At 40.8% G+C, this 27521-nt stretch overlaps 1 protein-coding gene across 2 annotated transcripts in view; it reads right to left on the reverse strand.

Annotated features, from left to right (window-relative positions):
* DGCR2 (DiGeorge syndrome critical region gene 2) overlaps positions 1–27521 on the reverse strand; it is a 48916-nt gene that overhangs the window by 15606 nt on the left and 5789 nt on the right. Inside the window, exons 2-4 of one of the 2 annotated variants that reach the window (XM_065692518.1) lie at positions 10967–11089; positions 1828–1953; positions 300–510 (exon numbers count right to left, since the gene is read on the reverse strand). In XM_065692518.1, the coding sequence (XP_065548590.1) occupies positions 300–510; positions 1828–1953; positions 10967–11089 (460 nt within the window). Of the gene's footprint in view, positions 1–299; positions 518–1825; positions 1954–10966; positions 11090–27521 lie in introns of both variants that reach the window. The other variant, XM_065692517.1, reaches the window with a different exon arrangement.

Here is a 27521-nt window from a genome sequence, read left to right on the forward strand (position 1 = left end):
GACAGGGCAGCAATAAGTCATTGTAAAGTCAGTCTTCCCTGTTGCAGTTCAAGAACACTAGCACATTGCTGAGACAGCCTGAAGATAAGAAGACTGCTGAACTGTAGCCTATCCCTGAATGTTAATTTAGACATAAAATACAGATGGCCACTGCCAAACTACCAACCAGCACACTCATACTGGGTAGTAACCTCAAGTCAATTTTACCATTAGATTTTGTAAGCAAACTGAACTACCAGCATTCACATTGCACAGAAACCATTCTCATGTAATATGAGATCTTTGTCCTTCTTACTCACCTGCGCTGGTCCTTCCTTACAAAGGTTTTTTCTTCCAAGTCCCACTCCTGTGCCAGGATAAACCTTAGCTCCTGGTCTGCAGTGAAGGTGGCAAGGGATGCATTCACCCGCTGACATGTCTGCACAGCGTCCCAGTAGTTCTCTCCATTTAAATACACTCTGTAACAGCTGGCTGTGCCCTCATAGTGGTGCCATCCTGTTGGGCACTTTCCTAGGAAACATGAAGAATAGAAGGGAAACCATTCCCCCCAAATTAGGATCTTCAAGATAATGCATCCTTATCAGTTTATGACAATGCAATGCATAATCACCTGGGTGTGTACACACAACATACCGCATATACTTCATCTCGCCAGGAGGAGATGCATGTATTACAGATCACAGAAGACATGCTTTACTACAGCTTTTGATAAACGAAAATTGTTGTGAATATATTTTAAAAGATGCAACTCCAAGTAATGTTTCATTGCACTGCGACAGCCTTTAAAGCCTTTAATTAAGACTGATGATCTACTGTGGAAGATATTTCCCTGCACATCTTTGTAAAACCAATCAGTTCGATCAATCCAAGTCAAAACAAGCAGCAAGAAGCAGGAAGAAAAAACCAGAGGTGGTCAGCTTAATGACTGTGTCTTTCTATTAGGTGGTTAGCAATACATCCAACACGCTGTGAAGTTTTCAACCTACTTTTACAGACAGTCCCAGTAGTATTCACAGAATCCTGCTCCCATAGTCAATAATTAAAGACAATGGGGGTTCTGGGGCAACTGTTGTTTGCTTTGGAAAAACATCACTGCCAACTGGATCTTTAGCAACAAGGTGACAGTGTGAGCTGCTGTCTCTGCTTTCTTTCAATTAACCCAACTGAGGGAATATCCAACAAAAGCCTTGAGACATTTCTGGATGAAACAGGCCCAGGGACTTTTGACAAGCATTCTTGGGGGTGATGGGTAACCAATAGAGAGAAACACAGAGACAGGCAGATGAAATTTAAAACAGACAGGAAATTATATTAGCACCTGCATTTGCAGTGTTAATTTTGCACACCACTTCTTAAGTTCTTAACTTCAAATACACAAACTGTTTTATGTTTGTTACAGGCATTCAGAGTTCCTGCTTGCAAGCCTCTTTATTCCCTTCAGAAACAGTGATCTTTATCATCAAATAGTGATATATAAACAGATTTGAAGCCCTTGAACTAAATATCTTTCTTTACCCTTCATTTATATGGGATCATGTAAGATCTACTGTTCACATCACTAAGAAGGGACAGAACACAGCAGCACCACTAAGATGGTATATAGAATACACAGAATATACACAGAATATACCAATATCTAATATGCACAACATATTTATATAAAAGAAATGCACAAAAACCTTAAAAAGCAGTGCATGTTAAGAAAATCTGATCAAAAAGCTATGCAAGAGTAAAATATATTAATTTCCCCTTAAAAAAAAAAAAGTGGCCTAAATTGGTAAATTAATTAGCAGGAAGATGGCCCAGATTTCCCAGTCTGCAACTTACTGCTAAATCGGACAGGCTGTGCCACATTGACAGTGTGAAAGCGGGTTGTCTCTCCTCCTCTCCCTCGATTGTGCCTGGAGTCCACATTCTCCTTCCCATGGTAAGTTCGCTGGTCCCCTGTCAGTCCTGGGGACCAGAAGGCATAGTCAGTACTGGTGAAAGATGCAAGCAAAGGCAGATTTCATTTTATTAATATTTCCCCGGTTTTAATTCAAGGCATATACGGTAAGTAATGTAGGTAAACCAAGAAGGTAAATCCCTGCTTGGCCATTTCACGTGATACGTAACCAAAATACTTACAATTGAAAAGAACCAACAAGCCACTACATGAGTCTTGCAGAGTAAGCAAAACGTTCTGGCAGATTCTCAACAGCCCGCAGTTATACACAGGACTTGACGCTCATCATCTCAATTGCTGCAGCAAACACATCATCCCCAGTGCATTTTATCTGTTCTTGTTTACAGAGCTACCTAGACTCTACCTGCTTCATTTCGCAGTTGTGTGTTCAAGGATATAAGACAACTTTTCCAATACACTTTCCAACACATTCTCTGAGTCCTATGACAAAATTAAAACCACAAAAGGAAACCTATCTTCAGCCAGAAGAACAAGGTTTTTTATTCACTGTCAAGTTTCTAAAGGAAATGTTAGTTTGCTATTTCTGAAGCAAAACATACACACCCTCACCTCAGCGTTATGGCTTCTAACAAGAGCGTGCAACAACTGGGTTAAATAACTTAGGAAGAACACAATGCATGATGTTATTCCAGAAAAAGGGCTGGGAGCTCCATATGCCTACCAGGAGCTCAGGTGGAGACACTGCAGGATGGGCTGTAGCCAGCAGAACCAGCAAGATCCTAGAAAAGCTGGCACAGTGGTGGGGATAAAACCTTTAAGAAAGATGGGAGATGAGAACTGGGAAAGATTAATCTGGAAACAAGGGATTAACCTTATAAAGAGAAAAATGAAGAACTCAAGAATGTAAGCATTAGAAATATCTGCTAGTACATTATCTAATATTTCTAGATGTTATTAAAGTAATACAGTTAACCAGCACAAAGAGCTATTGCAGACATCCATTTCTATATAAAGAGATCAGCTTATTTTCCTTTAAAGCTGATTAGCTCTATTTAGCCTAGCTAAACCAAATAAACCAGTCATGATCCCAAATAAAGAGGGGCTACACAGTCGTCTTCAACACGTTTAACTACATTCATTTGAAATATGCTCAAAACCATGTCAGTAAAACTTTCTCTTTCCAGACTACCTTTAAAAAGCAAGAGGTCCACAGCAATTTCATGGTAATTTAAATCCAGAGTTGCAGACTGCTCGCTGTATTACCTGGGGGGAAAGACCTCCAGAAGACCCACCATTAAACAGTGCACTCCTTGGAACAAACGTTAGCACAGATGAGCAGAAAGAATCACTAGCTAGAGCCTAGGAACAGCAGAGTAGCTTTGCATTCATCTGGCTTGAGCATACCGAGTTTGCCCTGGGTTAATGGGATAAGCAAGGGATATTTAATTATCACGTTATCCTAGGAATTACATGTCTACAGTAGCCCATTAAGAAATGGCCGTGCACAATACACTCACATGGCCTTACAGGAATAAAGTAGTAATTCTACTGTTCAGTATTAAAATATGCTATTTATCACAGGCAAGAGGTTAGTGCCAAGAAACTCAGCTAGTCTACATTTCAAAGGACACAAGATGGTAAAATAATTTGACAGCAAAGATGGCTGATTACTTTTTATTATTTTAAAGACTAATCTAGTTTTAGAATTTGTTCTTAATCCTAACGGTTCAGTAGCAGTATTTACACTGTGATTTTCAGAGCAGTACTGACACTAAAAAGGCAAACCTTTAATTATAGCAAGACCTTAAAAATAACACTAACTAATGCAGAACACTTTATCAAAGATGAACTGAGCTCAGCATGGAAAGCTCTATTTTCCCATGGCATTAAATGGTAACAACTAAACCCAAAGAACCAGTAAGAACCAAACACACAAAGAATTAGTTCCCTTTCAGAAGTGAGAGCAGATGCAACACCATATGGCTGACCCTCCATGGCTAAACAGAACGCCCACGAGGACTTAACAATCCACCTCCCCCGGGGAATAAAGCAGAAGTTCACAGGTTTTAACACGCGAGGTTAGGAAAGGGTTACTTGGGTTAGCATCTTAAAGTGACAGAATTTATGCCAGATGCTCTGAAAAATAGCTCCACAGATCCCACACAGAGCAAGTTCAATCGGTCCTCACCCAGGAAGCAGGACACTCATTCCTTCCTCAGCATCTGCCCATGTCAGCAGACTTGCTGCTGAAACCAGGCAGGACTGAAGAGGCAGAAAGCAGCCACCACAAGTCACTTCTCTTTCAAGCCCAACACCGTCAGCTGCTTAATAAACTAGTGCTCTTCAAATATTAAATTGCTTCTATTTGACCTGAATTTTCAGTCTCTGAGAAAAGCAACAATGACAAGTGTTTCCAGGGCAATAAAGAAAGAGATGCTAACAAGCCTCTAAGTTACCTGACTGCCACGAAAAGTCACTGCAGATCCTGGTGGCAAAGGCGTAATTGGACTGGTTTTCTATTGTACTTTTCCAGCTCTCTGCAGAAAAGTTTTCTACGTGCTCTGCTGTTCATGCTTCCTTCACAGAGGTATTTTTATCTTAAAGGATAAATTAATACTGCCACAGACAAAGTTCTAAGATAACAACCTAAGGCAGAAAATCACAACCTAACCATGTTTGAGTGTTTCAGAAAAGAAGAGCCATCATTTTTATTGCTTATGTGCATATTTAGTATTTTGAAAGCTATCCGATTTTGGAAGACCAGCTATTTTCCAAGCCCTTTATTCTTCTAGATACTATGACCAACAGCAACAGCAATATTTTTACTAGCCAAGACAGAGTCCTGTTTCCTTTGACTTCATACAATTATACCAGAAAAGAAATTTGATTGTCAGCTGGTGGGGAAAAGGGAAAAATGTGTTAAAGGAAAAATTCATGCGGTGCAAATTTCTTTTTTCTCCCCTCAAATACTACAGCACAATGGACACAAGCATCCTCCAATTTGTTTCTACATGGACCAAGTCATGCTTCGTATTCACAGAGCTTCTGTCAATGTACAGTTGCTACCTAATTCACTCTAGCATGACTACAGTCTAAGTATAGTGCTATACATCCAGAAAGTTGCCCAACACTGCTGATTCTGTGAATATTTTCACTTGTTTAAAAGTTTAAGCTACTAATTCAGAATGGAAATATGCCATGCTGGATGGCTCCTCCTGCATTTCATACTGATAAACTTTTTCAGATCTGAATGAAAACAGTTCAACAATTATTCAGAACAAAAATTAAGAGATTGGAAGGGGAAAAATGCTTGCTTACATTTCTAACCACCCTGTAGTTGCACAAGCACTGTCACTGCAGCCTGCAAAACTCAGCCCACAGGCTCACAGAAAAAGCTTTGTGCCATGGTACAAGTTTTGCTGTTCCTGTTGGGAACATGGAAAAAATGGAAGGGGAAAAATGCAGTTAAGTCTGAAAGAAATATGAGCTTGGCCATTACTCATAGAGGGTGGAAGGAATTCAGTTAAGTTGTGCATACTCTGCCATGTACACCCATGGAGATTACCCTGCTGCATTTATCCCCAGGATCTCGGCAACGCTTTCTTTGCACATGGTATCTCATTAAGGAAAGCCAAGCACACAAGCAGAGCAGAAAGCGCCTTTTTTGTCCCCCTCAGCACCTCCATCATTCAGACCAAGTAAAAGGAAGGAAAAAAAAAGCCAAGTAGTGCAAATGAAACGTGAGCCAAAGAGCTGAGACCACACAAAAGCGAGAGCTGGCACCAGCTGAGATGGGAACAGGCTAGAACATACACGTGCCGAGCAGCACTGCATGGGGGAACAAAGAGGACGCCAAATGGAAAACTGTTCGGCGGAGCTGGAAGAGAAACTGCAATCTGCCACACACACCAAGGTCTGCTTTGCACCAAGAAAAGGGCAGGCAGGCAGAAGACACTGACTGCAATAGAGAGAGGTCCTTGAAGGGTCAGCACTCAAAGGATTTGGGGGAGTTGAACTAGCTTCCAGAGCTACTGTGTCACAGATGACAAGTCACTCAAGACAAACCCTTCAAAAGGATGGACGCACTGTGTCGAATTATGTCCAAATTAAACTGCGAAGCAGTCAGGTCTTGTCATATCTTATTTGTTCCCAGATTTGAGTTGCACCTGTTTAAACACACAGATTCCCAAAATTTCCATAAGAAGCTGCCCTGTCCCCTCAGCATCCAATACTTTGTCCAACATATTACCTACTACAGCTTGCACAGCTTTTATTTCCATCTGATCATTTGAGAGGCGAGATAACTTCAGGATAAAATCCAGTTCTGTGCCTAAAGATTTGGAAACACAGTTCACAAGTCTCCAGAGAGGAGTGATTCTTCTGAAATTAAGCATCTCCATGCTTTGCATTATCAATTGTTCTACGCTAGGAAATAGACGCCAACCAAGAACAGCATCCTGCTGCGCTGAGCACTATTCAAAGTAATAGAACAACAGTAAAGTGCTCATAATAATTTAAAGTAGGGTAAAAAGGATGACTCATATAGGAGTTCAGAAAGGGTTCTGAAAAAGGTGTGCAAATTATCAAGTTTTTATCATTATCTAGCTTTTAAAAAAGAGATGTACTAAGAAGTGCACAAATGACAAGTCACTTTGACCAAACATAATAACCTTGGTGAAACAAAACACAAAGTTGTTTACAATGACTGCAAAACAGTGTGCTGCGCTTCTGCTTTATAGTACCTGCCTTCAGTGGACTCCACAAAGGAGATTTTGCAGCCTCAAAGATGATGTAGTGTGTATGTGCTAGGGTAAGTGACCTCCAAGTCTGCACATTTCCTGATAGGGTATCTGGGGAAGTCCTTAAGAACAGCATACAAGAGGATATTACTCAAGATAAGCATTTACTGCTGGCTCCCCAGTAAGACTGTTTCCGTATGAAACTAGGCTCCCAATCTCAACATAAAAACATGTAAAGTTGTACTGTTTCCCATGGAACTGCAGGGCAGCTCATACCACCAACCAGCCACTGCTTGCAGCTGCTGGCCCAGGACCATGGCCACCAGGGTGGCCAGCTCTCCAGTGCTGATTGTGGCTTCAGGCAGGGAAAACCTGAAACTTCCCAGTGTTCCTGTTTCTGACGAAGAAGGTCTAGAAAACAGTACTGAGAAATAACTTATACAAGAAGAATGTGGCATTAGGCAAGGGTGTGCACTACAGGACAAGCTGAAGGGTTTCAAATTCAGATGTTGGAAGAAGCCCAAGCACAGCTGATACCACAATCTCATCACTTATGCTTGGGAAGAATTCAATTTAAAACATAAACAAAAAGACAAAACAGACTGGTCACCAATATATTGCAAGCTGAATAACTGGTATGCATAGGAATTATGACAGACACTGGAGTTTAATACATCCATTTTTTGTTCATACATAACAGAAAACAAACATCAAGTCTGTAGCATAAGATTAAAACAGGTAAACAGCCAGAGATGTACTAAACCCTGCTGCACTTGTACTGCTGTAAATGAGTTTTGCCCAACAGGCCTGCAAAGATGACAGGATACTTGAAGAAGCTGATCTGATACCCTGGTAGAAGCAAGGCTAGAAATCCCATGAGCAGTAAAAGGCAAACTGCAGAGCCTTTCCTTCTTCAGGGTTTAAGGGCAGAACTTTTTTAATGCAGTGAAAAAGTTATGTTACTCTTTTGAGTACTTGTATAGAAACATAAGAGAAAGTGAGTAGAAATAAGAAATTCCCATTTGTAAAAGTCCATATTAAAGATATTAATGCCTGTTTCTACCATTTCACAGAATACACCACTTTGGGATAAACTATTTTTAGGATCAATTACTGTTGATATGGAAGAGTACATAAATTTCCTAAGTCTCCACTGCTTAACTAGAAGAGAGTTGCACGCACTTGCTACATAAACCCTCCCAGCATTTTTAGTATGCTCACAAGAGCAGGCAGCCAAGAGTTTTAGTCTACCAGAGATGAATTGAGGGTAATCACTGCTGTAGATTCCACTAATATTCGCTTGCCTAGTGGGAAGGGCAGGGGGAACAGCACTTCACACATTGCAAGTCTGGGGCTGAAAGGAATTCCATGCTCTAAAGGAAGATTATAATTCTGAAAAGAGACAGTAAGAATGAAAACAGCTATTATGACTACGTTCAGAGAAATACACAGCCTAGCAAAAACAGGCATTTCATACACTTATTCAGATGGTCAATGAATTAATGTTGTAGCTATTTGTGTTCTGAAAAAATGCCATAAGAAATTATTCTAACAAAGAAGGTCTTAGGGTTTGGGCTGCTTCCTTGTACTTCAGGCAACATGTGATTACCAAAATACTTTATTAATTTATGATCCTCTGATTTTAATAGGAGCTTTGTTACTAATATGAATGAATCAGACCTAGAAAAGGTGAACTAAACCAACAGTGACAAAACTTAAAATGTTTTTGTATCAAACCTTTGAAAACACCAACATGACAAGCAGCCATTGAAACGCACCTTCATCACCACCACAAAACCCTAATTCGCTGCCATCGATCTTTCAGAGCTCCTCATGGAGCGTGCCATTAGTAGCTCAAAGGGTGAAAAGTGACAAGCTTCCCAACCAGATTCAGAACCCTTTCTTGCAAGCTTTCTTTTCATGCTTCACAGAGATTTCATACCTTTTAATTTAAAGATACTTTAATTCTCCATGTTTCACAAGTCCAGGTGGCTTCATTAACTTGTTCTTTTAGTGTTCAATCTGCCTTTATTGAAATTAAGAACCTTAATTAAGAAGTATTTAAATTTAGCTGAATCATCTCACAATTGCTCATCTAAATCCAAAGGTGTTTTCTAAATTTAAAGCTGCATCATTTCTTGTTAATTCAGTGGCCAAAGAAGAAAGTTATCACTCCTGAGTATGATTATGTACTACTATTATTAGTACCATTAGCTCCCCAATCAACTTACCAGGACTTACTCTCTTCTATGACTAGTCACATACGTATTGCCTTCCCCAACATAAGAAAACCATGCTCTTCCAAACTTATTCTAGCCTCAGACTTTTTACTTCATGCTATTCCCCTTCATACTCCAGCCTGCCATTCACCCGCACACCAACACGCCAACTTGTCCGTATTCTTGACAGTTCGGAGTAACAGATGTCCTTCAACACCCATTTTGGGTGACAAAGCTGTCCCACCAATTTTTTTGTTACAGGTATAATAGAATTTTTACATCCTACACCAGTAGTTCTTGTTCCTCTGGTTTGCTGGCTACACTCCTCGCATTACTGTGCAAATACCCAGTTCTTTCATAAACACCACACCCAGCTTTCTGGCTGTTTCACCAAGCACAGCCTTTTCACCAATTACTTATCCAATTACTCTTCTCATCAAGCAGAATACTTTCCTTCTTTATGCTGTCCATCATTTTCTCCCCTAGTATTCTTTATGTATGTTATTCTCCTCTTCCTGCATACAGGCATGACAATGAATCAAATCTCTCCTACACATCTCCTTTCATTTCTTAAAGTTCTTCTTATCGTGTCAGGCCAGACAGTCCAATGAGACCAAAGCAAGGCCTATCTACTGAGAAATGTTACTTTCATAAAAATCCCTTTCCCAGCCATTTCCCAGTTACATTCTTTGTAACTCCAGTCCTTGAGACAACATCATCCTGTTGCATCCTCCAGCAACAACATAAATTGCTGCACTAGGCAACAAGAGAAAATAAACATACTGTTTTGTATTGTTCCCATATTCCCACAAGCGAAGCCTTCAGTGCTATTTGAGTAAATCCAAACATGACTTTGCTTTCCTCTAGCCACTGTCTTCCATTAACCTCCAGAATTTTACTAGGTCCATATTTTTTCACATTTTGCCAAAGTTAAAAAGGAGAGAAAATAAAAGCACAACTATAAAGGCATTTTTCTTTAGGACATCCATAATGTAAAGAATATCCTTAAACAAGATATCAATGGCACAGCTTATTTTTCAATGTCAGAAGAAACTACCAACAGCTTTTTCCCCCATGCTGTGAATACATACACTCACACAAACTAGGCAAAAGCTTTTTAGAAGAGAGCATTGAACACATTCTTTCAATTATTTGTGCATAGCACACACTGGGGAGATGGCTAACTATAGCACAGCTTCAAAGTTTGTGTGTTAGATTTACTTCTCTAATTCCACTAGAAAACACGTATATTTAGAGGAGCTGGCTGCTGTAAAATACTGATGTTACTATTGTGTAGCACCTCTATAAAGTAGCTCAAAACTCAGAATGATGACAGACTGCATGCTGTGATGACAGCTGAAAAGTTGATATGATTCTCTCCCAAGCAAATTAAGTAGTTTAGTGGCAAAGAGCTTCTTACAACAGTTTTTGAATGTAATTTAGTAACACTGTAGAGAAAAGTTTTAAGACACACAATAGAAGAGATGCACTGGCCTGTTTGTGAAGAACAAATAAAAAGGTTCAAAATTGTGATTACATATGTTCACAATCAAAAACTTCTGTTTGCCTTTTTTAAGGCATCTCAGTATCCAGTAGCTTTAGCAGAGAGCCACTACTGGTGACAGGCTTCTGAAAGCATATGATCACAAAAGCTGATGAAGAGTTAATACACCAGCTTGTTTGGCAGAACAAAGTTCTCCACTTAAGCACAAGAAGCATAATCAGAATAGGCAGCAATAAAACAAGCTCTCTGCCTAAGTCCAACAGTGTCACCCAGTTTGAGTAATATACACATTCAACCAAAACAGTAATTCTGAATTTAACCACAGGCCTATGTAGCATTTTCGCTTAATCATGATTTTTAACTTGTCATGGAAGTCTCTTTTTAGACTACAAACTCTCATCTCCAGGATACCTACTCAGACTGTAAGAATGGAAGCAAAAAGAAGAAAAAGAAGACAATTCAGTTTGTTAATAACGGGTACAGTTCCATCAATCTATCACCACTATCAAATAAAAATAAGCAAATGACCTTAAAGAGTCAGTGTACTGCTGCAAAACAAGCTGACACTGGGATAAGCAGTATTCTCAGGCTTACTTACCTGGACAGTCAACTTCATCACTCTCGTCCTCGCAGGTGGGCCATCCATCACACTGCCAATTTGAAGGGATGCACTGGATGGTACCACTTCGACACGCAAACTGCCCTGGCGTGCAGCGGAGCTCTAGGAAAGAAGAATGAAGTTGTGCTTTGTTTGAAGTGTTATTTATTCTTGCAAGTTTTACGTGTATTAATCATCCATCATGTAACGTATCACTGAATGTTAATGGACAAAACCTCTGGATAACTCAGCCTGTTAAAAGCTGTTTCAGAACACTTCCATGTGTTAAACCGTGTCATTTTAATAGTCAGGAGGGCCAGCTCCCAGTGCTGGGGAAATAATTCTCTTAAATATCCTTGGTAAAAACTTCCTGATAAGGACACCATGGGAGCAGCTATCACCACAGAGTTACCCATTTACTTCTTGTGGGGCACTGAGGACTGCTTATTCACCTTTCTCAGAAGCAAAGTTCAACAGAGATATGCTATGGTAGTTAAGTGCTAGATCACACAATAAATTCAGACCCTTACTTCCATTCCAATTACTATGTACAGCAGGACCCACTAGACTTGTGCAAACATCCAGCCTGATTCAGAGCCATTTCACAGACCTGTTTGTAAAACAATTTCTATAGCCATGAATATGCTTCCACTTTCTAGTTTAAGCTCTTCTGTAGTGCTTCTCCATGCAAACATATCCTTCACAAGAAACTGTCAATATCTGCAAACATTTAGTTCCTGCTTCTGTAAGAGTACTGCCTACTTGCCATCATTATACTGTCAGACCTAATTAGCATTATAAAAAGTACAATTTTCTACACAGGTTTTTCATATCAATTCCATCTATCAAATGCCAGCACCTAATAATACAGCTTCATTTTGTGTCCCTCAAAACATTTTGCATGAAAAAAACCCATAATCTGGCTATACAAGCGAACAACGGCAGGTCTGCAGGTCCCAATTAGCATCCATAGGTTCACTTTTGCACCAGACCATCACTGCCCATCTTTCTTCTGGATGGTGGTTGCGAAAATTCCAAAACCAACATTTTTGAGCAATTTTGCACGTTTTCCTCTCAGCGAGCTACAATAATCCCAGGTAACCCATGTCTAAAGAATGACCACCTTATTTGGGGGGGGGGGGTTGGGGCAGGAGGCTGGCACGGTGATTGTGAAAGGATCAAGTAAGTAACTGTCTGCAGGGAGAAATGACCACACTAGCATGTATTCTCTCGTCAACTGTAATTGCAGTTATTACCTTCTTGAAACACACATTTAAGCTAAATCAAGACAGAGGTCACATTTAAGCGTTCAGACAACATGACCAGTCATAATAAAACCAGTCATCATGCACTCTCAATAGAAGCTGTACCTGTACACCTAGTAATTGGTATAGGATATTGATAATAGGCTTCTAATTTGATGTTAGACTAAATTGCAGCTCCAGTACTGGTTTCTCTGCAAAGCACAGACCTGCTCTTCTAGAAAAATAAAAGCAGGCACATCCTCTTAGCAACCACCTACTCAGAGCAAACATCCAGGTCACAAAATGGCTAAGAACTCACACAGACTTGCCAGACTACTGACAGCCACAGCAAGACAAGAGTGTGCTCACCCACTTAAGAGTTTTACTCAGTCCAAAGAGCTAACAGGGAAAATAATAATCATAAAATAGTCTATCACCTTAGGTCACAATAATTCCCTCTCCCTGAACAATAACTGAAGTTATTTTCTTTAGCCCAAAGAGGAAAAGGGGGAATAAAACCTGTTATTCCCCCTATTAAGGGAATAAAAAGTTAAGCTTCACTTGCCCAATGTAGCAGAAGAGGAAAATTTAGATTCTACCTCTAAAGTGGAGTGGGGGGGACCCACACCAAGCACACACAAAACCTCCAGCTGAAATTAAAACTATTCACATTTGAAGCTCACAGAAAGCAGCAAGTCTTCAGTAAATCACTGCAGCTTCTTTCACAACTTTTGTGCAATGTCAGCACGCAGCGGAAGGCTTCTTAGAAAGTTCTATCATTGCAGCTCCAAGCACAGAATTTACACTGGAGACAGTGGTAAATATTTTAAACACATGAAAGGCTATTCGCCGCCCAGCTCCACTTTTCTACTGCTGCATCCCCCTGTAGTTATGTCAAAATTCAATTCAAAATTCAATACTTCAGATAAACCCTTAATTTCTTTACTGCTTGATTGTAATGGAAGTCACGCACACACCCTTGTGAAGAAAGCTGTTCTGCAGCCCTCTGGTTTCAGAGGCAGCATCCACCAGGAAAGCACAAGTCAACATGCACATGGGAAAACCAGCATACTTTTGTCTCTACAATTTCATACACGTTATTACTGTTTTATGTACAATTACATACAACTGGCTCAGATAAAAGGATGACTCCATCCCAATATTATGGGCATTAAAAAAATGCCAGTTACATGCCGTAATGTCATTACTTCCTGTGTTACAGACACTCCTCTCTGAAGAATGTGGACACATGGAAGAGTAGAAAACATTTCTATTAAATCACCACTCAAACCAGCTGAATAATCGTTCCCAATGGAAACCATGCTATGTCAGATGCGCTATTATTTCAAACCAAGGAACACAAACTGCTATGCAATTCTACTGCAAAAGCAGGGGGGAAAAGTGACACTGAAAGAAATACTGCAGAATTAAAATCTCCATTTTCTGCAAACACTGCCAGTAACAACCCCTGAGCTATCCCAAACCAGGGCCCATGTCCCCACGTGTCAATGAACTACATAAATCTTGTGCAGCTTCAGAGTTTCATCTGAATTGTTTTGCTTTGACATGATGACTATTGTGGCTTAGCACAAAGAGGAACACGATGCAATCATCTGGGAAATTCTAACTGCCCCTCTTACTTGTGCTCAAGGTGGGTTTGGGCATTAGGACTGATGTTTAAGATCAGCAGTTTCAGAAACCTCTTGCCACTGATGGAGTGCAGGTTTTTCCACTAAGGCCCCACCATACCCATACTGGTGGCTGTCACCCAGACCAGATACAGCAGTGGGTGGGGAAGGTCAGCAGCACAGGCAGCAGTGCAGGCAGCAGAGCTGCTGCCAACACCATCCTCTCAGCCCTGTGTGTGCCACACAGCCCAGCACATCAGGATCATGACTCCCACAGCAGAGCACATCAGCTAGCCAGGGCAGGTGCCTTCAGAGGTAAAATACACACATAAAAATAGACGGAAGTCTGTAATGAACATGTTTGGCCAAGGAACGGAGAAATTTGGGAGAAGCGAGGATGCACAGAATAGGTGCTAGTCTCCACAACCCTGTCAAGCGCTTCATTTCAGTAGTCCATTTTTAAGCCAAAACAGCAGAAACACCAAAACATTTCAAGCCAGTCTCTCTGCCCTAATCATTTTATGATTGTAGCACATAAAAAAAAATAAATAAAAAAAAAAAATCAAGTGATGGCACCAGCAGAACTTGATTCATGAAGATGTATGAGCAGCGGTGAACAGCAGTACAACAGAGTGTAACCATGCATCTTTCCTGAAATACAAGTGATCACTTCGCGGATGGTCAGACTTTGTTCTTTCCAGGAGTGTGGTAAATAAAAAAAGGCTCCTTTACCCATACAAGATTCCAGATCTTCAAAAGAACAGCAAAGTTCCAAAAATACCAGTCCCTGTTTCGTCCCTAAAACCAGTTATCCCGCACCGTTCATAGCTATTGGTGGTAACTCACAGCAAAAGCCGATGAGGAAGAAAACATCTTAACCTTTCACCTCCCAGCAGCACTAAACCCACACATTTTCCACCAGCTGTTAAAGATAAAACATTTTGTATTTTCAAACTTGTTAGGAAATATGTAATGGCACAAGTTCAGCTATAAGCCAGCAGCTGTGGGAGCAGAGGCACTGATACCACACTAGCTAACGGCATCAACAACTGCCTACAAGTGAAAAAATGGAAATGCAACCACCTCCAGCGTTCATGTACGACGTGACAAGTTACAGCAGCACTATTATGATTCACATAAGAGGTTCCAACATAAAAGTCTTCTTTTTCTTTCAGGGATCAGATGCAGCCTTAGCTCTGCTACAACACAATTTAGTACGCTGAAATTTCATTTTAAAGCAATTAAATTCATCTGGCATATGCTGGAAAGATGGGAGGCAAGTAAAACTTTAGAAATAGAAGCAGCTGTAGTTTTTGCACTATATGCAGTATAAACTTACAAAACACCACAAAGTTCAAGCAGTCCAAGAACATGAAAACACTTCAAGTGATGGTGTCATTATAGTCTCTCCACTTCAGCATCTCAAAGCACTTGTACAACGTTAACCCTCAATAACCTTGCCAACCACGGCATCCTTCTGCCAGTGGTTACAAGGAAGTACAGAAACATTATACAGCTTGCCAAAGGCTACAGACAAGATAAGACTATGAGCAGAAGTCAGCCGTACTGACTGCTGCTTCCATGTTTTCATGACAACATTGTGTTTCTTGCCAAAAACCCAAGGAACCTGCTGGTTCACCAGCACACCCCTACCCGAAGGAACGTCTGCCTGTCAGAAATAACAATTCACAACAACCCATTCTCTGGTAACACTCACCCTGTTTGCTCTAGCAACAGTTTATTAAGAGCTATGAATGGGCCAGAGACAGCAAGAAACTCCTTAACTTTATACATAAAAAGAAGAAGAAAAATGGAAATCGGGTTCAGACCATACACCAGCTCTACAAGCTTACCATATAACCAAAGATAAAACTTACTGTCAAGTGAAGGCCAAAAAAACCCAATAGCAATTTGCTGGGACACATTATTAGGTAACATAATCTGCCACAAGCCACTCACCTGAAAGAAGTCTTGCCAAAGCTAGACGTGGACCTGTAATTTGCAATTTGAAAGAAATCTTACAAAACAGTTGGAAGCTTAACCAATCAAGCACCAGAAATAACAGGCAAGATTATAAATAAATTTAAAGTGTGCCGTACAAACAAGAAATCCTCATCATTGTTTTTCTAAGTTAGTGATGAAACAGACAAGATTTTTCACTAATAGAGAAATCCAGGTTCCATACAGGGGAAAAACCCTAAGTTTGAGGTTGTTGCTTAGATCCTTACAGAAAGCTTTTCTTCCAGACATTTTCCCAATTACATGTTGAATGCCCGGTGTTTCACAGCACTCATCACCTATTTCAGCATAGGGCTCAACCAGCTTTTTGAGCCTTCTTTAGAGCATGCTAATTTCCAGATTTTCTGCTAAGCACTCAAAACAGACATTTACTAGAAGCATTATCCACAGGAAGGACTTCATGACAGATGCATAAAATACACACACCCCCCCCTGCTTTAATTCCCAGCCAGCTTCACATGTTTCATAAAACAAACACATTTTTGCCATTATAAACCAATCCAGGAAGCCCTTTCAGGTTTAATCATCTCTTGTAATCTTTCCGTGTAATTGAGAACATTTTCCTTCTGGAGCCTGAGCACTGGGAAGCCACAGTGCATCCTTCCTGCAGATGCACGCTTGGTCAGCACACTGCCTGGGCATTACAGTACCTGCAACCTGCATTTTCTGCTTCATTTTAAGTCCTTCCGAGATGCATTTGTATTAGGACACCTCCTGCTTGCATTTACACGGGAACTAATTTCTTATTTACCTTCCACTTTTTTATTGCAAAAGATAAGGGACAATTAGTCACTCAAATACACTGTTTTATTTGAAAGAAAGGCAGGGAGGATCTATATCCAGTACCCGAGACTACTTCTCAACACAGTAAATCTCATTTTAGAGCTTCCCAATATCAAATCAAGATTGCTACAGGCACATGAGGCAAAGTTTTGATTCAATACAAGTTCACCTTGCTACTTCAGTTTCCTGAATGAATTTGATGAGTTGGCTTTGAAATAGCAAGCTTTGGATCAAATTAAGCTATTGTCTGTCTACATTAATTTTAAGTCAGATCAGCTACAGTTTGTCCCCTACAACCAGAAAGACTGCATGCTCCAAGTAATTCAGCAGAAATATAATTGTACTGAGCTGGTATCAATGTTGAATTTGGCCTCATAATAGTGGTCTTTCAATGAAGCTAAAACATCTACTAATGTATTATAGTTTTTAAATATTAGCTCTAATAGAAGATGTTTTCATATATGCTGGGATTACACACATCTCCTCAGAGGCAAAGCAGTTCATTTCAGCCCTGTGCTACCAGAAGCTGCCCTGTGAACATAGCTGGAACCTTCACTTCTGTACCATAAGAAAAGCCTTGATTACCAGCCAGAGTCACAGCTCTGACCATGAAAACCTGCACCGGGTCACACCACCACAGGGGTAGGAGAAGTTGCAGAGGTGAAAATAGCTCTTGGGAATGAGCAAAAACCAGCAAGCTCTAAAAATGTCTGCCAAGCAACAGAAACCAACTGCATATGGACCTCAAAAAGCACCCTTCTAGTCTACCAGCACCATTTACTCATCAAAACACTTCTGCAAAGACAAGCTGGTGGGTAAATGGGAATGCTTTGATACTATCTTCACAGGACTATTTATCCTCCTTCAGTTTAAGACAGAGATGTAAAAGTAACTCAGCCTGAAGAAATGCTACATCCAATAGAAATGCCAGAGGTCCTGTCTCAGGTACCTATAATAAACATCTCCTGTACAGCATCAGGTGAACACAGTTTTCAAAATCCAAATTTCAACCTCGTATTTTCAAGAAACTGAAGTTTACCATTACAAGAACCAGTACAAAAACAAACAGTAAAAACCCAAATCTCTCCTAAAGCGGAAACGACCAAATGTTCTTAACTCTGATATATAAACCACTAGCGGCACAAAAACCTTGATGACTTGGCAATTCACAATTTAAGAGGTAGAGACGAGGAGCCAGAAGTCTAAATTAAAGGCTCCAAAATTATAAGTCTCAGTTCAGGAGAGTGCTTTGATACAGAGATTAAATTCAGTGACTGCAATCACTAATTATGAAAGTTTGAGTTCTTCTGCTTGCAATGACTAAATCTCTCTTTATTAAAAAGGTTCACCAGTCAGTAAAGTCTGATACTTGAAGAAATTCTTTTGGTAGCTAAAACTACAGATGCATGTTGGCTTCAGCATTTACATAGCAACCATAGATCTGAAACTATTTCAGCTTTTAGTACAAAGAAACGCCACTTTTCATTTGTTACACTAATTGTTTGTTCTTGTCTGCTGAGCTTCATTTGTATGGAAATTGAAATTTGATTAAACGTACAAACCCAGTATTTAATGTCATTCAATTAAAAGCTATTACTCTGAAATGCAAGCATTGGGAAAGATGAGCTTGAAGTACATGTTTTGGGTTTGTATGTAAGGTTTTAACGAATAGTAGCAGTTTTGTGTGTACCTCACACATAGTTCACTCATTTTGGTCACATTTCTCAAGGTTGGGTCTGGTACATCCCCTCCAGCATCATTTTCTCTACAGAGTAAAGGAAAACAAAAGACAAAAAATACTTTCTCAGTGTAAGTCACTCATTGACCCAAAGCAGATGAACCATCTTGTAGAGAATCTCTGTTCTGATTTCAGAGACAACTACAGCTAACAAAAGTCGATTTAAGCATTAAGAAAAACTCAAAGTGTTTAGGCCAGTAACTCTTCTTATTCAGATTTTAACTTGTCCAAAAGATCTTTCTTAGATTAATACTAAACCTACATACTTAAAGACCTGTACCTACATGTTACACTATTGTTTCACATTTAGCACATTAAAGTTTACTAAAAGTGAAGACTGCTTTTTTCTTAAATCATTGTTCCTATATAACCTGATCCATTCTAAACTCTTCACGCATGATCAGCTCCTAGCACCTTCAGCGAGGAGTCAAACCCCCTAAGTCCTTGGCTCCTGGAGGTTTTGCTCAACACCAGTGCTCAAAAAATGCCTCAAAACAAGCATCAGAAACACAACAACAACAAAAGGAACACCACGCCCATCACCATCACACAAACACATACACCCCCATATCTAATATTTATGCTCAAGGGGAAGCATAACAAACAATATTTCTCTAGACTGGTATTTACTGAAGTAACAGAAACTTTAAAATATTCTTAATATTCCCAAGACAACAATATCGCAATGGTTTTATTCATTTAATACTCAGCAGATTCATGTAAAAACCTATCCTTAATCTAGTCCTCTGCACTTGAAAAGCAGCTTTCATAACTAGGACTTGTCTCAAGTCCACAGGTGAAGTTCACCAGAGCAGGTACCATATCCCAAAACTCCTGAAAACCTGCCAGCTTGTGAAGAGCACTGCAGTCCTGCCCGGCCTCTGCTCATGGTGTCCCCAAGTCAGCTGCTGAGCAGTGTTCAATAACAGAGAAGCTGACTGCTTGAGGATGTTCTGACACATCTTTAAGCAGGTTTTGGTTTTAACCTTCCTGTGAGGTATCACCAATCCCACGCAAAGGCTCTGCTCTCAGGCAAGTGGAACTGTACTTAAATGGTTATTTCCCCTCAGCTCCAGATCGCAGAGTTTTCTCTATCTTATTAATCTCCCACAGGTTCCTTTACGTCACTTGGTGCATCTTACTTCCATTACATGGCTTTAAATTTATCCTTACCTCACCCACCACCGCATTCAGTGCAGCAGAGTACATACAGTACTTGATAACAAAGCCACAGTAGGTGAAAAACAACGATAACACCACCTTATTTTCAGAGTATTTGTGAAGTTCACAGATCACCATCAGACAATTACCCATTCAACGGATGAATTTCATTAAAGTTTCTCAATAAAACTGGTTGTTCACTATTCTTCAAATTAAAAGCCTATAGATTAATTAGAATTTAAAACCTACAGAAGAATTAAAAAGCTACAGAAGAACAGAGCACTACATTTTTGTGTTCAGATACAATGCTCAGCCATTCGTCTGTGCTATTGCAAACATGCCTAAGCACAATCCTTAGGTCCTGTAGCTCTGGTTCATCATGACCTGAGCCTGTGCAGGAGGGTATGGAAGCACAATGGCACATAGCACAAAGCCCAGGAAAATAAGAACTGTGCCCCGTGCTATGCACATAGCCAAGTACAACCCGCATCCATGCTCAAATTTAATTCCAGCTCCTGAAAATTAGAGACTCTGAAGTTATAATCCCATTTAGTAGGAACACATCAGCTCCAAAAATAGATAAATAATACATGTTAGAAGCATTGGCATTTTTTGCATAACCTCAGCATGCAGTGTCATGAAGCAACCAAACCTGTGACAGCGCTCCAGTTAAAAACTGTAAATCCTTAATGAATAACTCTAATGAACATTCTGTATTACTCAGTGTTCTGTCATAGGAAATTATGTTAGATGATCCTAACATCCATCAAAAGATTTTACAGCACAGTGAGGAACAGTAGCAGTCCCCTTCTCATTACCCCCTCGTAATCTGTTCTCAGGGTACCCTGCTCCCTGAGCTGGAAGACAGGGACAGGGAGCAGAATGAAGCTCCTCTAGACCAAGGGTACATGGTCAGTGATCTGCTACACCACTTAGACACACACAGGTCTATAGGGCCAGATGGGATCCACATGAAGGTACAAAGGCAGAGGTGCTCACCAAGCCACTTCCCACCATTTATCAGCAATCCTGGCTAACCGGGGAGGTACCAGTTGACTGGAGGTTGGCAAATGTGACACCCATCTACACAAACGGCTTGCAGGAAGATCCAGGGAAATACAAGGCTGTCAGTCTGAACTTGGTGCTAGGGAAGCTTACGGAGCAGATCTTCTGGAGTGCCATCATGCATCACGTGCAGGACAACCAGGTGATCAGGCCCAGTCAGCGTGAGTCTATGAAAGGCAGGTCCTGCTTGACTAACCCGATCTCCTTCTGTGACAACGTGACCCGCTTAGTGGATGAGGGAAAGGCTGCGGATGTTGTCTACCTCGACTTTAGCAAAGCCTTTGATGTCATTTCCATAGCATTCTCCTGGAGAAACTAGCTGCTCATGGCTTGGACAGGGGTGCTGTTTGCTGGATAAAAACCTGGCTGGAGGCTGAGCCCAAAGAGTGACTGCGAACAAAGTGAAATACAGTTGGTGGCTGGTCAAAAGTGCTGCTCCACAGAGCTCAGTATTGGGGCCAGTTCTGTTTATCAATGATCTGGATGAGGGGATCAAGTGCACCCTCAGTAAGTTCACAAATGACACCAAGATGGGTGGGAGTGTTGAAGAGGCTTGGGGAAGAGTGGTTAGAAAGCTGCTCAGTGGAAGAGGACCTGGGGGTATAAGCTGGCATCTGGCTGAGCATGAGCCAGCGTGTGCCCCGCTGGACAAGGCGGCCAATGGCACTGTGGCTTGAATCAGAAATAGCACGGCCAGCAGGACTAGGGAGGTGATCATCCCCCTGTACTTGGCACTGGTGAGGCTGCACCTCGAACACTGTGGTCAGTTCTGGGCCCCTCACTACAAGACAGATGCTGAGGTGCTGGAGACTGCCCAAAGAAGGGCAACAAAGCTGCTGAAGGGTCTGGAGAACAAGACCTAGGAGGAATGGATGAGGGAATTGGGGTTGTTTAAACTGGAGAAAAGGAGGCAGGGGGTCCTTATTGCTCTCTACAAGTACCTGAAAGGAGGCTGCAGCAAGGTGGGTGTTGGTTTCTTCTGCCAAGTAACAAGCAATAGCACAAGAAGAAACAGCCTCAAGTTGTGCCAGAAGAGGTTCAGATTGGATATTAGGGAAATATACTTCACCAGAAGGGTTGTCAAGCGTTGGAACAGGCTGCCCAGGGAAGGGGCTGAGTTGCCATCCCTGGAGGTATTTAAAAGATGCATGGCTGTGGCACACAGGGTTTAGTGGTAGACTTAGTGGTGCTGGGTTAACAGGTGGACTTAATTATGCTTTAAGATCTTTTCCAGCCTAAATGATTCTGCAATTCTATTCAACATTATACCTACACCCTGCACAAGCTTGGAACTGACACAGTTTCTCCTTGCTCACAAGTGTCATTCACCGCAGTTCATTGTCTGCTCTTTGTCCAGAGGCCAGACTCAATGTCAGTAAGGATGGGAAAAAAAAATAAATCAAAAATAATCAAAATAACAACAGCAAAACCCAGCTACAACAGCCCAAGAGACCCAGCATTCAGCCAGAGCAACAACATCAGAGCTTCACGAATGGGAACCCTGGCTATGATTCCCTAAGACTTAGAAAACACGGACTGTGCTTTATGAATGCGGACTCTTGTTCCTAAGACTGAAACAGGAAAAAAAGAAAAAAATCTATTTCCTAATTCTTCAGTAGTGCTAAAACCAGAGAGAAAACAAAACTTGCTCCTTGAACTAAACTGAAAAATTATCATGAATTAGGCAACGCAGCATTCCAGACTGAAAACCAGTTTACTTTCATAGCAGTGATGATACCAGCTAAGCAACTGGCTTGCATTTTTTTTTTCCACCCTAAGAAACTGTTCTATTATGTTCTGTTTTCCACTGTTCTATTATGACAGTAAGTAAATAGGCAGAAAGGAAACGCAAAACACAGCAGTATGGCACAAACAAAAGCAAAGCCATGGCTACCAAGAACCCTTTAATATAGCTCAAAATCAAAGCCTATACTGTAGGCTCTACCCTAACAACCTCATTCAGGACTTCAGATGTTTTGTATGGCTTTGGGTGGGACTTTAATTTTTAGTACAATAGTGACAAGTGACCTAAACGTGTGCAACACCAAATTTTTGACCCTGCAGAAAGCCCGATCTGCAAGTGGATCAGCCAGAGTGCCAATCACACCTCACAACTGAATTCACTACATTTCCAGCTGGAGAAAAGTCAAGACCAGAAAAATACAGTAGGCAAGTTTTGGAAAGCCTAGAGCCAGCACAGGGGAAGGAAACCACAACCGCCTCGAACTTCAGAGGCCAGGACCCCCCCAAAGCACTCACACTGTTCAGCAGTTGCCAGCCCACCAGCACATCTGTACCTCGCACTATCACCACAGTGGGATGGCTTCCCAGCTGGCAGCGAAGTGATGAGATCGGGGATCTTGCATGAGATCCAGGAGGATTCCCAACCTCCTTGTGCCAGAGGAGACAGAGAGGACACTGGAAGACACAAGCTTATTGTATCAGTGGTGTCAGGCAGAGGTACTGCAGTAGAGGATGTATAGAGATACAGCCCTTTGGTTTCATTAGACCCCACTACTTTATGAAACAAGCTCATGGGCACTAAGAAAACAGCACTATTCCTCACACAGAATTTAAATACAGCCATGTGCACAACATATTAATTCTCCCATCAGATGCAGCAACACAGAAAGTCCATTAAGAACACCATCAGTAACAAAATACTCCGCAAGCCATCAATTCAGTCTAGAAAAGAGCAACACCGCTGTTTGTGGTACTTTCACCCCTACAATCTGTATACCCAGGTCAGGAGAGATGGATTATCCCACATAGACCACAAGCACTTAAAATACCTGGGTACCTCAGATTAGCCACTACCAGGTTCCATCCTCAATCCTCACCTCAAACCTTTACCTTCTTCTAACCACACCTTTCACAACACAGTCCTCATACTCCACTGCACGTAAATACTCTAAAACATTCTATTAATATACACATATTCTTCTTGCTTATTTGCAATTCATCATAAAGTTGGGGTCATTCTGAACAAAGAAAAAGCATCTGGTTCTCAGCTCTGTCTTCACAAGCTTTCAGAATTACCTGCACCTCTTTCCCCCCAGGAGGCATCTGCAGTGGTCCTCCACCAGTACAATCTCCAGCACACTTCAGTCTCCTCTAAGAAGTTCAGAACTACATCATGGTGCCAGCAACCCTAGAAGGACCAGTGTAGTAACCAGAAGGTCCTGAATACCAAAAACACCTTTTTTTTTTAGTTTCTGGCAGTCACTACTCAAGCTGCTTGTTGGAAAGCCTCTAAGAGGAGATCTAAAGAAACCACCAATAACAGAATCAAAAATGTACTTCTCTGTCTTATTTTCTATCCTATTACCTGACAGCTGCCTACCTAAAATGACCCCCCAAAATCTAAGCATGTGAGATAATTCCTTTCATCTTCCAAAAAAAGGTATTCTCAGGATTAAGAAAGTACATATCCTATCAAATCAGCTTGGACAAGTATTTGTCCTTATGCAAAACAGTTTCCACTTAAGAGAGAACACTGGGGAAAAAATTATTCCCTTTAACCAAATAAACTGCAGATGGAACAAAAAAAAAATAATCTAAAATCCAACAAATACTTATAGACATCAGAGTTTTCCACAGAGGAAAGTTAAATCTAAATCCAAAGTTTTACATTAACCGCATTAGTATTTTCTTTAGATCAGGTTTCAACAAGAGTATTCCGATGAAACATGATAACAGCAATTCAAGAACTGTCAGAGCAATCAAGGCTAATTTGTAGCCACCATTAAACTGAAAGTAGGAACTGCCAGATTTCAGCACCATTAGCTAGCAAGCCCATTTACTTTCAACAAGACAACACATGTTCCTGCTTTGCAGGAAAACACAGAACTTAGGATCTCTTTTTTTCAGTAGTATTTAAGCATATGCTTAAACTTACTGCACATGAGCAACCCAAACAAATCCAATGAAAATACACAATGTAAGGCCAAACATGTATTTATAATACCTTGATGAATTAAAGCATGAGGAATTGCAAGAGTCCTTAATACCAAACAGGTGACAAAAACCTTACCTATGAAATCAGATATTTTTAACCACTCCACTCCAAAAATTAATGCCATTTAATTACAAAACCAAACGAACATGGAAGGGGCTCTCTACAGGGCCCTAAGGAAGGTCATGGTCTTAAACAAGAAAGAGCCTAAACAAGAATCTTAAACAAGAATCTAACAATTCAGGGAGACAAGAAACCTGCAAATGAACACTATTCAAATGAAGGTCACACTAAAAAAAAAAAACCCTTTTGCTCCTGTTTCATTTTCTTCTTCACATCTTGTACTTTCTTCTACACATCTTCACATCTTGATTTGATGAGCAAGGATCTAGAACACTTAAAAGCAAAAAGCTGATATACAGAAATACCCTGACCTCAAATACAAAAAACCTGTTTTATCCTTTGCGCAGTAGCTGGTACAGTGTCGGGTATTACAGCAAATGGTTCATGCTTTGAAAAGCATTCCCCCCCTCAAGTGAACCCCAATGTGGCAGGAATGCAGGCAATGGAAGTCACTTCTGCTTTTATCCACACTGTATGAGATAACGTCCTTTCTTCTTCCATGCTGAAACAAATACCTAGACAGAAATTTCATCTATCAAACCCTTAACAGTTCTATCAGAAGTCAGCAAATAAAAGTCCAACACATTTATGAAAAGCCACTTAATCTTTTAAGATTAGTCTTCTCATTCCCCACACCTCCTAGCAGCTCAAGTACTGCTGGCGCTCTCCAGCTTATCAACCAGCTTTTATACCACACATATGTCAGATACTAAAACACAAAACTTCATCTTTGCCATTTTTTAGCTAAATAAAAAAAAATTACATTCAACTCCGCTATCGTTCAGAAAGACACAGACAAGCACTCATACACTACAGCATCCTTGAACCATTTCTCTCCTATCTGGTATCACCTGAATTGAGGAGGGATGATGCTTCTGATTAAGTCTTTGCACTTGGATCTCACTCCTGCAAGACCCTCGATTTTTTATAAAGATTCTTCCAGGACCTCATGAATAGATTACATTTATGCTACTGTATTTTAGTCAGTAAAGAGTAATTTAAGTGTAACAACGAGCATCACAAAGTCAATAGAGAGAAAACACAAACACAGTTTTGACCATCCCTAGGATAAAAGAAGTTGTAACATGTTTTAGAAGTTTTGCATATACAAGGCAAAATGCTACTTGGGCACAAACTCAAACCAAGCAGGTGTTAGAAGCAGGATTATTTGTTTTGAAGTGTATGAAAGAAGATACATTAAAGCCAGAAGAAACCTTTCTATTTAAATTGCTAAATAAATAAGAGCAAAGATGAAACATACAGATACTGAAGGACAACACCAAGTTTTAAAGCTCCACACTCACTCAAAGGTGATGCTTGACACCTACCCTTGTATCACCACATCTACCCTCCCACAGAGGTCTGAGGTCAGAGATGGGCTGGGAAAGTCAGGCTGGAGATGACCTCCCTCCATACGCATCTAAAGGCTGTGCTCACCCACTTCAAACCTCAGCTGCTGTGGTGTTGTCCACTCCGCAATGCAGATTTAGTGTCAAAACACAAACCAATGGAGGCTTCAGCATTTCAAAGTGACATCTAAAGCTCCCTCAAGAAAACAAAGCTGCAGCGAGCCCAGAACACCCAGCATCATCCTACCGGAAATGGCTCTAAATCCCGTTTTTCTACTAGCTTTTGTTCCCAAATAATCTCACCAGGTACCCCAAGGAACTGGTTGTATATGGGAAAGGTACAACAAAGCACAGATGAGTTATATGAAACAGAAGATAACAGAGGCAAAGTAGATACACTCATGAAAATATGACAAAAATCAGTAAGTAACAGCAGGAATGTCCCAAGAGCAGTCACCAAAAGCTAATTCTGCATTGCCACCCACCAAGGTGGCTGACAGCTGTCAAGTGCTAATCAACAAACAAGCTAAATATAATGTTTAGATCAACTTATTTTAATTTGCTAGGGAGCTGAATGTTACTTTGTTTAGCTATGCTTAATGAGGCAAATATCAATTTCCATTAAAATTGTAGTTCTAAATAATCTAAATGCTAGGCTTCAAACATGAATAGTAACTTCCTTCAGGAGTTCCACACAGCAAGTGCCATTAAAATGCTGCTCACAAAACCCAGAATTAGCAGGCTGACCCTTTAATACGAAGACAAAATTAAAAGTTTCACAGGAAGCCGTAAGATGCCAGAGGATTTCACACTTTGGGAAATGCAGACTAAAGGTTAATCCCGAACTCACGTTTTTAAGCAACTCTGTTGCTGGAGTTCTGCTACAGCTGCTCAGTGACTTCCCAAAAGGAAGTGTGATTTCTCTTCAACTCAGTAAGTTCTTTACAAAACCTCCACTGGAAGTACAACACAAAGGCGTGAGCCTACCACACAAGGATCCTGAACAGTACATGCCCTCCAGAGAGTGGAAAGCCAGGGAGGAACAGGCATTGCCAGGCACCAACTGCACCGATAGGAGCTGAAAGACTCAGAGGTCCCGGCACTCAAACAGTCCTGGGAAACTGTCAGTCTGTTCTTTAGAACTGTAGCATAAGAGGGAGACACGTGCACGACACTGTATTTAGACAGGAATAATAAGCTGCAACTGCAGAACAAGCAACAGACTGGCAACTAGACCTACCAAAAGAATCTGGCATTCGGAGTCTCTATCACAGGAATTCATTAAAAATGTGCTAGAAAATATCCTTCAGGAATTGCCTAGGTTTACCAGATTTTGTTCTAGGGCAGGAAGACAGATAACCCAATCTCTTAGCACCCCTTCTAGCCATAACTTTCTATCAGTCTACACAGGACAAAACATTAGCAAGCCTCTTCCCATCACAGGTTAGCCCTTGAGATGACACAGGCAAAGATCAGCAGAGCCTCTCACC

Source organism: Lathamus discolor, chromosome 12, assembly GCF_037157495.1.
Source record: "Lathamus discolor isolate bLatDis1 chromosome 12, bLatDis1.hap1, whole genome shotgun sequence".
Taxonomy (NCBI): domain Eukaryota; kingdom Metazoa; phylum Chordata; class Aves; order Psittaciformes; family Psittacidae; genus Lathamus; species Lathamus discolor.